Genomic DNA, 13,519 nt, shown 5'->3' on the forward strand with positions numbered 1-13,519 from the left:
GAGGGGAAGGGCCCGCAAACAGCCTCCACAACAGTATGTCCTTATTCATTGATCCTAATCAATTATTGACTGCTTGTTGTCTGCTGTAAAGGCAGCCCGACTTTCCGTTGATGTGTTTAATGAATATTTCAGCGGACAAACAGGCCACCTGACACCGCGCACTGAAGACATGCTTGAGGCGATGCACAGGTACAGAACCCATTGTGGGGCGGTGGTGGTGGTGGGGGGGCACATTATTGTAAGATGTAATAATATATTGTATCTCGTTAATAATTAATTCATTTTATTTTCACAGTATGCTGAGGGCCATTACAAAAACAATCTGCGGCCTGAAAATGGCCACAGAGCCGCACTTTGGACACGCCTGCTGTAAAGCTACACCGGCCAAGCTCAGTTCTATTCATATTATTCAGTCATTCATTTTCTATGCCACTTGTCCTCATTAGAGTCGCGGGAGTATGCTGGAGCCAGCTGACCTTAGGTGAGAGGCAGGGTACGCCCCCGGACTGGTCGCCAGCCAATCGTAGGGCATCTTTTTATTAGAGGTCCACTATATCTTTTTTTTCAAACCAATATACCGATAACTGATAGAAAATTGAGATTTAACTGTAGTTTGTGAACACCTGGAGGTAAGAAGGACTGGAACAAATTAGGATTTGACCAACTGTACCTGTTGATTAGTCCTAATGAAATATCATGACATTACTACTACCACATCACTACTATCAGGAGAACCAGAGTATGGAGCGGAGGGAGCCGCCTGCTGTGGCCCAGCAAGGTGCACTGTATTCTGACACATGCACCGAGCAGCTGGTCTGCTGCTCCAACAGTACCCAGAGGAATTTTTTTTCATGCAATTTAAAATATGGGAAAAATACACGAGCCTATTAACACAGTCGAGCACTGGAAATTAACTCCAAAATACGGGAGTTTCCCGGGAAAAACGGGAGGGTTGGTAGGATTAAATAAGCTCTACTTTGTCCTACTCTAGAGTAGGACATGAGGACTTGTGTAACTGTAGAAACAAGATATATTTCGACGTAATCTCGTTTGCATGTTTTGAAATGAAAACCATTACCATTTATCCACCTAAACTATTATGGTACATTTGTTATGCAGATACCACAAGAATTTTTTTCTTTTTAGGCTGCTTTACATATATTTACTGTACATTTGCATTCCTACATACATTTCTTTGATATTTTTCTTAACTTTCTTTCATAATGAAAGACAACCAGGACGGACAGTAAAAATGTTGTTATTTAACATTTATAGGATTGTTGTAGGCAATAAGTAAATTTGGGTATGAAACTGCAAAAACACCAAATGTGCCTCAATCTGCTCGCAATTTTGGGAAAACAAATTAAAGACTGTCGACCACGGTCCTTTTTTTTTTTATGGCTTGAACCAATTTGTTGCAGTCAGTGTATCATGTGGCAAAACAACACATTCAGCATTGACTAAAGTCACTTGAGCGAGAAAAAAGAGCCGGTGGAGCTATGGTGTTGTCATTTATGTTAGACACAGTTCCAAAGCAGCCTCTATGGAGACGACACAGCCCATAAATCTTGCCATGGCCCCTATGAGCAGGTCAGGAAGGCACCAATATTTCCTCTTTATTAGAAACAACAGAGAGAACACGCAGCCATAAAGGGGACCTCAGAGGTGAATCTCAAACACGAGTAAGAGCAGCTAAAGCATACTGCTCCCAGCTGAGAGGGACTCGCACAATCCATTCCTTTAAAAAGCTTGTCCATTCATTGCTGCCGATACTTGACATTTTTCAAGATCGTTGAATGATTTTATGATTTTGCCTTGAATATGTTGATAATTACTGTCTAATTACAATTAAAAAAGGGTTGTTTTACATCAAAATAATGATTAATTTAAAAAATATAACACCGTGAATTATTTCACATTTGGAACTGAACTATGCGTGTGCATGTGTGCACGTGCATGTGCGCGTGTACATGAATTAAAATTTCCCTACAGTGCGTAACCTTCGGCGCGCTACACTCCTTCGTTTTCTCACCTACTCTTTCCCGTCATGTGTGATTTTTTAACATCTATGATCCCTGCCGATCTCTTATCAAATGCACTTCTGCCACCTTGTGGCCGTTTTTTTGGTTTAAAATTGCTTTGAAAGTGACATGCATTTGTGGAGAGTCGAGTCATCACCTCTTTTTGCCTCTCGCGCAAAAAAATGTAAAAGACGTATAAATACGTTGTTGGGATCGGGCGTTTGGGTTTATAAAAACGTATAACTACGTCTTTGGTATTGAATGAGTTCATATTGAATCCTACTTTGCAGAAATTCACTTATCACGGGTCTGGAACCATTTAACCGCCATAAACAAGGGACGACTGTACATCATTGCATCCTAGTCCTAGTCGCACTGGACTATAAGTCGCATTTGCTAAGAAATGGATTTCACAAAATTCAAGACCAAGGACAAAACTGCATCTCAGCTTTGTCATATAGGTGAAAAAGCCTATTGCTGTCGTCCCTCGCTACAGTTCATTGCGGTTAGAGTGTCGCTCTGTCACTATGTGGCTGTTTTTCCAAAATAATTAATTAATAAATGATTGCTGTTTCGTGGTTGACTATGGCCTTTTATTAGTCAAAAAATATTGAAAGACAAGTTATATGTAGTACTGTGGTCACTAGGCATCAGTAATGTGAATATAGGGGTGTTATTTCATGTCTACAGGACTCTAATAATGTTAAAACATGTATTTCGAAAGACTGTACATCATTGCATCTCAGTCCACCGGACATCCAAACGTTATACTCTATCATAGGCCGGGAAGCTTTTGTGAGAATCGGTAGATGGGAAACTGGCGATTTCATCAACAGGATAATAGTGGTCTGAAATGTCTTACGTGCGTCATGAAGAGGAAAAAAACATGTATAAATTGCACTGGCCTGATTAATTAAATGCTACTTTGCAGAAATTCGCTTATCATGGTCGGGTCTGAAACCAATGGGCCGTGATAAAGGAGGGATTACTGCATAGCAATATCAACAAAGTCGTTATATGAAAAACACAACTAAAATCACACAGATATTTGTGAAAATACACAAAAATATCGATCTCATCACACTATTATTGAGCCAATACCAATACTACTCTTGGTATGGATACCATCGACATTGGAATCGATCCACCTACTGTTGAGTATATTTTTATGACATTGATTCCATTAACCAAAGTGGAAAAGGAGCTGTAAATGGTCCTTGGGACGATGCCTTCAAATCATTCAAACCACCCCAGTTCATCACACGTCAACTTTGAGATGAACTTTACAGGAAGGCATGACAAATGATGGCAGCAACTGCGGCGATTCATGGCTGACGGCGTGCCATAACCCTCTACATACCCTGACCTCAATTTGGAGCGTGCCTGCTGAAGGCCCATCTGAGGGAGATGGTATCGATCTGAGCCGCGACTCCAACAGCGTCAATAAACAACAGGCTTCAGGCTTCAAGGCTGAGCGGACACATCTCCATTTCAGCAGAAGGGTTCACATCTGGACCACAGAGTTTGGACTTGGCCCCAGACTGACTGTGAGGCAAGTTCTTCTTCTTGCTTTCAATCAGTGGCACTTCGGTCTTTGGTCTATTCAGGTAAATAACCACAAGCATGGGTGTTCTGAATAATGGGTGTTCTTTGAATAATTAATATTTATGTTGAGGGACACGGTGGATTGATGCTGCTGTCAATAACTGAAAGAGCAATCAGTGCTTAAAACCAGCAGACCAACAGTGTTTGAAGATGTCCTAGATCAGCATTACACCGAAAGAAGACAGGGCTGACTTTGGCTGGTTGGGAATCGATGAGCAAAACAACGCAACAAATGCTTGTGACCACGACTAATCAATAATAAGGCTGTGTCTCAAGTACGAATACAGTCGTACACCCTCTGTATCGCAGTTCAAATATCACTCCCTCACCATATACAGTATGTATTATATGCAATATTGTGGTCCCTGGCGTCAGACATGACCTTAGGTTACATTACCTTTCACACCGCATGGAGACTGGCTACAGAGCCAGCACAGCCGAGCCGACTTGCCATGGCTGAGACGGACATGCCATGGCTGAGATCGAGTGAAAAAAAGGTTCTCCTCTCATTCCGTGTGGAAGTGGTACATTTTTGGCTTCTTTGTCCTTCTTCCCCACTCCGTTTGAAACACATTCCTAAGTTTAGAATCCGTACATTAGAGAGGCTAACTAGTTAGCTTGGTAGCTTGTTATGCTAGCGGCAGCCGTCTTTTCTCCCTGCAGTGATACAATAGCCTACGCAATGAGATGTAAACAAAGAATAAAAGAGTGTAAAAGTGACTATAGGGTGTTAGTTCATGTCTACAGGGCTCTAATAATGTTAAAACGCGTATTTAGAAAGTCATAAACAGGTGTTCTATGCTCTAACTACGGAAGTATTCCATCTTTTGGGCAGCTCTGGTTCAGGAGGTAGAGCAAGTCGTCCAGAAAACCGGAAGGGTGGCGGTTCGATCCTCGTTCCCTCCATCCAGTCACTGTCATGTCACCCACCTTTTCTCCAGTGTTGGCCATACTGGTGTATGAATTTGGTGATCGGAGAGGCCGTAGACAGATTGACAGCCATGTTTCCATCAGACTACCCCAGGGCAGCTGATGATACAGATGTAGATACCACCACCAGTGTGTGAATGAATAATGGGTTCACTTCATTGTGAAGCACTTTGGGTGCCTTGAAAGGCGCTATAAAATCTAATCCATTATTATTATTTAATAATATTGAATAATATCATGGAAATTCACTTGTCACGGTCGGGTGTGGAACCAATTAACCGCGATAAACAAGGGATGATTGTACAGTATTACCTCGCATAACGTAAACCTCCTTTTACATCAATTCCACTGAACGTAAATAATTTATGTAAAGTTTTTGCTTCGTATTACGTAACAAATTCCATATAACGTAAAGCGTCAAGTCGGTGCAAGTTTTTTTTTTTCAATCAATTTTATTTATGCCTCAAGTCTGTGCAAGTTCAGACTAACACTTGGTGACGCCTTCTGACGCTTCACGCTCTCATTGGCTGATTTTCAGGGCACCGCCTCCGCTCTCATCTCATTGGCTGATTATCGGGGCACCGCCTACGCTCTCATCTCATTGGCTGACTTATACAGCACGTACGTGAGTTAGTGTGAGAGACAGGCTTCTCCCTTCAACCTCCTTCCTCTTCGTAGTCGCCCTTAAACTAACTTAAACAATTAAGTTAAGTTACAAATAAAAATTTTGCACACAGCATTATCGTGTAATGCGTGTGCGTTTTTCTGTGAGACCAGATGACTCTTAGAGTCTTTGAGTCGCGTTTCGACTCAGGCTAGTCCTCCTCCTCCTTCCTGCCTCCACTTGCGCTCCTGATCAAAACATCTCGTGAACGGTAGGATTGTTTTTGTTTTTCAGTTTTATTCATTTACCGTAACCTTATTTATTACCTTATTTTATATTGGAATGTTACTGTACTGTGTTTATGCTAATGTTTTCTTATATTTTCCCACCATATTTGGTGGACTTTGAATATTTTGAAGTGCCAAACGGATTGGAACGGATTGAGTAAGGAACTCAAACAATGTACAGAGATGAGCAAATTCAAAAAACAAGACAAGCAGTTAATGTTTGCTAAATACAAGGCAGAAGAGTCTTGATCATCACAATGATGTTCTGTCAGGTTTGTTATTTTGGGTTTTTTTTGTTTATAAAAAAAAGTTCTGTTCTTTATTCATATTTATTTTAAACATTTATTTATTCATTATTTATTTTTATGATTATTATTATTATTATTATTATTATTATTATTATTATTATTATTATTATTATTATTATTATTGATGTGTATATATATATATATATATATATTTTTTTTTTTTTTTTTTGGGAGGGGGGTGTCTTACCGTTATCTATTATGTATTATCCTGACTATCACAGAAAACATGACATGGAATGCAGGAAGTGAACAACATGTACTGTACTACATGTAGAATGGATGGGGGGTAGGATTAAATAAGCTTTGCTTCTTCCTACTCCTTTTGGACATGTGGAACTGTGAAAAAAATGATTCATGAGATGTATTCCATTGTAACCTTCATGTTCAAATAAACTAAATCAAACCAAAGGTGTGAGTTTGGGAAGATCTTGGAATGGATGAGGCTATTTACATGTATTTTACGCTTCGTAGAACATAAAAACCCTATAACATAAAGGTTCTCGGAACGGATTATTTACGTTGTAGGGGCGTCTACTGTACTTCCATTCTGGTTTTTGACCAGTGGTCATACTTTGAAGAACTTCTTCTAAGGACTTTGACCAAACTAGCCTCAAACGTAAATCACGGATACTCAACAAATGGACGCTGATATATATTGCGAACCAATTTCGCCTATGCCATAGGATGTGGGCGGGGCATGGTGACAAACTCTGATGGTCACGCTGATGATTCACCACAAAACTGTAAACGTTAATAACTTGGCTCTGAAGGTCAGATGTTGATCAGAATCGGTACGTATAAAGAAGATGACACGCTGAAGCTCTGCGTAGGTTATCATTATTAATGACCTTGCTCCAGCATACTTGGCTGAGCTTTTAGTTGTCCGTCACCACTTCAGGGCCCTGCACTGTTCTCAGCACACAACATTGGAAGTCCTGAGGATGAAATACAAAAAATGGGAGGATCGCTCTTTTGCTGCGTTTGGCCCCTAGCTTTGGAACATCCTCCACCCGCGCTACGGTCTTCTTACAAAATGTATTCAGACTGGCATTTGACACATGATGATTCTAAGGTATTTTACATGTGATTCTGTGCATGTATATTTATTTTGTTTTAGTTGATTTTATTATATCTTATTGGATCTTATCCTTTTCTTATTTATGATAACTTGCTTCTACTCTTGTGAAGCACCTTGGGCACCATTGGGATGTTGTAAAAAGCTATACAAATAAACTTTGATTTGATAAGTTGCTTCTTTAATCTGTTTTAGCCCCGCCCAGTGGTGACAGGAAAGTTTGCGCCGTGCGTTAGCCTTTTCCTCCGAGGGAGTTTTCGAAGTTTCTACCTTTAATTTTACCATTGACCATCAAGGTTTCATAATGACTGTGAATTGCAACCGCTTAAGTTAGTTCCTCCCCTTCCGCTACGTAAGCAGAGAGAGGAAATCTGATAAAATGACTTTTAATTACCAGACAGTGAACGCTGGCTTTGCTCTTCCCCTTTCTCCTCCGAGCTAAGTCAGGGGTTTGATTTCTGATAATGTAGATTGCTGACTGGGCTTCATCCCGCTTGCCCCTAAAAGCAGAAGGGCCTGCGTCAAGCCCTGGGAGAGCATGTTTGACAAATGGGCCGTATAGATCCTCTGCTTTTCATCAGACCGCACTGCTGGTGGAGGCACTAATCAGAGGACTTGATAGCTTGCCTTGTCTTACTAGAGGCATGCTATCATTTTTGCATTAGATAAAAATCAATGGACCTTTACCTCAAACGTTGGTACAGGTAAGTGGCTAAATGAATGATTTATTTAAAAAGCTGGCTGGTTTGGAAAACATTAAACGTGCAGTTAACAATCAAGACATTTAGTAAAAAAAAAACATTTTGTTTTTGTGTACTATTTTTACACATATTACAGTTACACTGTAAATGCATTGATGGCGAGAGTGCTGCCTTTGCACTTTTTAAGAAGAATTTGGCCTTCACCTTAAGAATACTCTTCAAAATGTTACTATTTGATATATTTTATACCGGGGAGAGAAAAGAATAGAGAATGTGTAAGAATATACAGTATAATAGCTTATGCAGCGATGAAAGAATAGCTTATGCAGCGATGGAAGAAAAGGAAAAAAGTGTTCAAAATGAATGAATAAATCCATAAAAAATAGATACAAAAATAGATTACATTAATAAAGATGTTAACGATAAATACACAAATAAATACAGGGAAAAACTATCAGCGACATTGTATAATGTATAAATAAATGCAGGATGTAGGCTTTGATGTCTAAAATGATGATAAATGAAGAAAACTGTTAAAAGTAAATGCATAAATAATGAAATAAATAATAAATAAATCATTCATTCATTTTCTATGCCGCTTGTCCTAATAGAAAAATTAATTAAAAATGAATACATAGATTAAAGATAAATGAATAAATAATAAATACAGAAAAAAACTGACAGAAACATTGTTTAATGTACAATGCAGGATATACACTATATACATACACTTATATACACCCTCACATGAGGTGTCCCTGATTTTGTTTTGCCACATATGCAACAATGTTACAATACAGAGCACTTTAAAATAACAATCGTTACCTTTGATAAGGACATTCTTGAAGAAATTGTGAATTCCTCCGCAGTGCATCTGCGCTGCCATACTGAATGAATGTTATGTGCTCATTATTTCATATTTTATCTAGTTTTTCCAATGACTTGAAATTAATTGAGTTTGATTGATTGATTGATTAGCAAATAAATGTCATGCATACGTACATCTTTACACTGAGTTTCTTCTAGTTTTTTTGTCAGAAGGGTGACAAAAGAATTGTAACGATCCAAGACATACAAACAGACTATCCATACAGTCAATATCAAATCAATACTAAATGTACTCGTCAATCAGTTTGCAGTAAAAAAAAAAACAATGTTACATTAAAATGTATATTGATTTCCACCCTTCCCCTTCTATAAGATAACTAAATAAATGGCTATGCATACGTTGCATACTGTATTAGTTAAATACTGAAAAATGTAAATTTATCATAATTTTTTAAAAAATAATTCTTGCTCATAGTAGGTTTGACGTTAAATTATATTGACATTATGTGTTATATTGAGAAAGAGGAACAGAGTTTATTCCTTTTAGTTTGAAAATAACTGACCGGATGTTGTGTGTGTGCTACTGCTGCCATACTTATGACTTCCTTCCCCTAACATCCATGAGCTAAACAACCCTGTACACACGGTTATACTTTACGAATACGAGTTTACAACATTAGTGTAGCTTGTTCTACATCCATGGCGTGATTCCGACTCCCGTACAGTTGCTGTTACTATCCTGTAAACCTTTAAGTGACTACCTAGAAGTGTGTGGACTGAACAGAATGCTAGAATGTGTTAGCAAACCACCACAGGAAGTGATCTCGTTAGCTTCGGCAGGTGTTGTTATGAAGCTATTTTTTTCGTCTTCAAACTAATGCTCTTCTTTAATAACATCTTCATAATGGACACCGAGGGAATAGTGATCCGAATAAAAACTCCTTTAGGCGACATGGATTCTTCCGTCGACTCTCCATCGCTGCTAAACTTCAGTGATTTACTGGTAAGTCACCATGCTAGCATAGCATCATATATATTCTGTATTATAACTAGCGTTTTTTTTTTTACACCACCTGTTAATTAGATCAATTATTCCATAGATCGCTATCAGAGATGTTATGCCTGAAGCCACCGTTACTGCTTTTGAATGTAAGTATATTTACTGAGTTTAACTTGACCAAACTTTGTCAATATGATCACTTTTTGTGTTGCAACAGAGCATAGACGTTTCCACATCATGTTTTTTTTTTTAAATTAATGTTGGGATTTGAGATGAATAGCATTCCATACCATACCATGAAATGCTAAACAGTCTTAATGTCTTTCAGATGAAGATGAAGTTGGTGACAGAATTACTGTAAGAAGTGATGAAGAGCTCAAAGCTATGTTGTCATATGTAAGTACACACCTTATTATGACATGTATTTGTCAATATGTTGGCTGATGTTACATACAGTGCAGACCAGGGGTGGCCAAACTTTTGACTCGTGGGCCACATTGGTTTAAAAAAATCTGTCTGACGGCCGTCCATATATAGCTGGTCATCAAACAGAACAACATACTTACGAAACTGAACACAACATATCCACAACAAGTCAACGCATTAACATAAATCAACTACGACTAGCGCGTGGGTAATAAACAACAGCAAAGTGCTAAACATAACACGTAACTTAAAACTGTTATTTATAAGCGACCGCAAGGCATGCTGGGTAGCCCACTGGCAACAACAGTATGAGCGATGAACATTAAAATATTGGACATCAAGAGTATTGTAACATCCCTCCTTATTTACTTCCTTGATGACCTCCTCGACATATTTCACAATCAAACAAAAATGCGACAAACATTGTAAAATGTTGGGAGAGAAAGTACCACAAGCTACCCAGCATGCCTTGCGGCTGGAATATGGGGGTTTAGTTTTGTCATGGTATTGTGCGTAGATATGTATTTGTATGCCCGCATGATGCAGTAGGTAGGTTACGTTGTGCGTCAACGTGTGTGTAGACGTGTTGTGTTGTTTGGATCGCCTTCATGTACAAGCTATAGATTGCATCTGTCTATTTCCTGTACGACTCAGCTGTGCCACAATAGCACTGTAAGTCATGTTGCCGGATACAATGTCCATGTTAAAGGTTTAAAAAAAGGAATTTGGAAATGCCTGGGGGGCCAGATTGAGAGGCTTGGCGGGCCTAATGTGGCCTGCAGGCCACAGTTTTCCACCCCTGGTGTAGCCCGAGCGCCATTTGAGGCCTGCAGCAACAATGGGAAAATCAGCAGCAATTTTACAAGAATAAAGGCAAGCTATTAAGCGAAAAAAGTTATAATTTTCAAAAGTCATAATTTTGTGAGAACAACATTGTAATATTATGAGGAAAAGTAATGTCATTTTAGTAGCATAAAGTTTAAATATTAAAGGAAAAAGACTTTAAAAAAATGATAATATTATGAAAAACATACAATACAGCGATGAAAGTAGTACGTTCTGCAAAATTAGGAAAAAGTTCAGAGAATAAAGTCAAAATATTATGGGAATAACGTCATAATTATGAGAAGAAAATTTACAACAAAGTTGAAATAGTTGGAAAATTTTTTTAAAAAAGAACAGCAGCAGACACTTAAAAAAACAGCTGTAATTTTCCAAGAAGAAAGTCAAAATATTAAGAGAAAAAAGTAATATTAGGAGGAAATATAATGTCATTTTAGTAACAGAGAGCTCAAATATTAAAGAAAAATATGTTATTTTTCAAAAGTTGTAATATTATAAGAAACAAACAAAACAAAATTGTAATTTATGGAAAATTAGTTGTTATAATATTATGGGAATTAAGTAATACGATTACAAAAAGAACATTTGTGAAGATTATTCAAGAAGAAAGTTGAATTATTTGGGGGAAAAAAGCAAAACGAAAATGGGGAAAAAAGAGCAATGACCAATGTTCATATTAACAATACTTTCACTTATATCACAAAGCTGCAGTTTTTTTCTTGAAAAAAGTACATACGTTTTTAATGTACATGTTTACACAACATCAAAATGGACCTTCCATCCTTTCATTTTTCAGTATGATGGTGTGGACGTTCAGATTTAATTGAGGAGGTTTCACAGAAATATGGCATTTAGCACTTAGGAATTACAACTACAGAAAGATCACAGACCCCTGACCAATCGCATCAGAATAGGTGTGGTGGGGGAGGAAGGAGGCTGCGAAATCCCTGCTTTTCGGCCAAGAGGAGAAGAATGCAGATTAGCCCTGTACACAACCTGAGGTTTATGGAGTATTTTATTAAAAGAAACCTACTTTAGTGCCACGCTGGTATCCAATATCATTAAAAAAAAACATAAAACAACTGAGACCGTACAAGTACTGCACTGTTACTAGAACTATGGTTTCAAACAACTTTGATAGCAAAGGATTTTCCACTATGAAATATTGCTAGGTTTATATTGGTAGGTTTCACGTCACGTCACATCCGGTTGTTGTCGGCCCCACCTCAAACAAGTGTATTTGTAAATAGGAGTCATGTCAAATCTGAGCAAAAATACCGCATACATTTGCCGTTCTCGCATGTGGAAATGGTTCAAATATGTATTTTGGAAAACGCTATTGCTCAGAAAGAACCATAAAATGCAGAGAAGCCGCCTTTTTCGCAAGAAATGCCATTTAAAAAGTTTGCGATGCACATTGGCCTTATTTTACAGATCAACTTCAAAGTCAGGGCAAATATGTAAGACAGACTGACGAGCTTAAAGGAAAACTGCACTTTTCTTTGGAATTTTGCCCATCATCTACAATCCTTATCTGAGACATGAACACATGTCGAAAAATATAAAAAAACTAAAAAGAGGCAGGTAAGAATGTACGTAATTGGATGCAACTACTGCGCCTATAAAGCCTTCTGAAAAAAACTCCTAAAAGCACCAACACCGCTCCATTTACTAACCAAGCGACAAAGACGTTGTTTTTGTTATTAACATTGGCACGCCGAAGAACTACGTTACTGGCGTAGTGACAACTCGCCACACCACACCACACCGGCTAGCTATAGTGCTAGCGGGCTAGCTACAGTGCTAGCGGGCTAGCTACAGTGCTAGCCGGCTAGCTACAGTGCTAGCCGGCACTAGCAACTAGCTTCACCACACAGTCGCTCACAACATCTCAGGCCACTACGCTACATATTGGAGCTGCTGCCACAGCTGCTGTGTTTGAGTTTTTGAGTTTGGAAAAGTTAACGCTAGGTGTAGCGTTCCTTTCTATGTTGCTATGTGAAATCAATGCACCCAGGAAGGAAGTTCCGCTAATGCTTAAAAATGACCAAAGTACGTCAGAATACTGTAAGTATTACATGTTACCATGAATGTCCCTGTTACTATGTGCCCACAGCATGGATATAAAACCATAAAACTTTGTTGGAGGTTTTTGGGGGTGTTCTCCGGGCGGAATAGGTGTGTCCCATTACGTGCATTAATTACCTGTCTCTTTTTAGCTGTTTTTATATCTTTAGAAGGCACAGAAACGAGATAGACATGTGTCAGTGTCTCTCATAAAGATAGTGGATGACGGGCAAAATTTAAAAAGAAGTGCATTTTCGTTTAAGGTTACTTTTACCTTCATTGAAGACATGACTGTGACACAAAGACACGATGTGGCAGCAAGAGCAACACCGCCAGTTATTTCTTGAATTGAATTGTGTTTCTCCCCTTCTTTATCAAAATGCTGGCACTTGCAGCTTTGTTTGGCGCCATCTTGATAGCACGTCGTCAGAATTGTATTTAAGCCACGCTCTCAAGAGTAGCCGTCATCGTCATGCAGTATTTTGTTTGGTAGCCACAATGTCTCACCAAGTTCGGTATGACACACGACACGGGCACACTTGAGTTGAGTGTCCCACTCCACAGTGTTTAGTGTTCACGACACGGACAGTCAGTGTAATGATGTGTGATGTGGTATTTCTACACGGCCACACTGACAGATAAATGGCTGTCGATTTTGATTATTTATTATTCAGTACTTAAAGTTTTGCCTCATTAAGAAGCAGGGGCCCCCTGGGCTGCAGAATTGCTAAAAATCTATGCTCATCTGTACAAGTCTTTTACCCCCCATCAACTCAGAATGCTGCGGGAGCCACAGGCAGAATTTCTTGTTTTTTGGTCCATGT

The 13,519-nt window shown here is 38.7% G+C and overlaps 1 protein-coding gene across 4 annotated transcripts in view; it reads left to right on the forward strand.

Moving 5' to 3' along the window:
* The first annotated feature begins 8,923 nt into the window (after window positions 1–8,923).
* The window catches only part of map2k5 (mitogen-activated protein kinase kinase 5), an 88,021-nt gene continuing 83,425 nt past the window's right edge, over window positions 8,924–13,519 (forward strand). For 3 of the 4 annotated variants that reach the window (XM_054770193.1, XM_054770190.1, XM_054770192.1), the window contains exons 1-3: window positions 8,924–9,362; window positions 9,460–9,508; window positions 9,688–9,755. In XM_054770193.1, coding sequence (XP_054626168.1) covers window positions 9,237–9,362; window positions 9,460–9,508; window positions 9,688–9,755 — 243 coding nt within the window. In that variant the 5' untranslated portion in view covers window positions 8,924–9,236. Of the gene's footprint in view, window positions 9,363–9,443; window positions 9,509–9,687; window positions 9,756–13,519 lie in introns of all 4 variants that reach the window. The other variant, XM_054770191.1, reaches the window with a different exon arrangement.

Source organism: Dunckerocampus dactyliophorus, chromosome 3, assembly GCF_027744805.1.
Source record: "Dunckerocampus dactyliophorus isolate RoL2022-P2 chromosome 3, RoL_Ddac_1.1, whole genome shotgun sequence".
In the NCBI taxonomy this organism is placed as follows: domain Eukaryota; kingdom Metazoa; phylum Chordata; class Actinopteri; order Syngnathiformes; family Syngnathidae; genus Dunckerocampus; species Dunckerocampus dactyliophorus.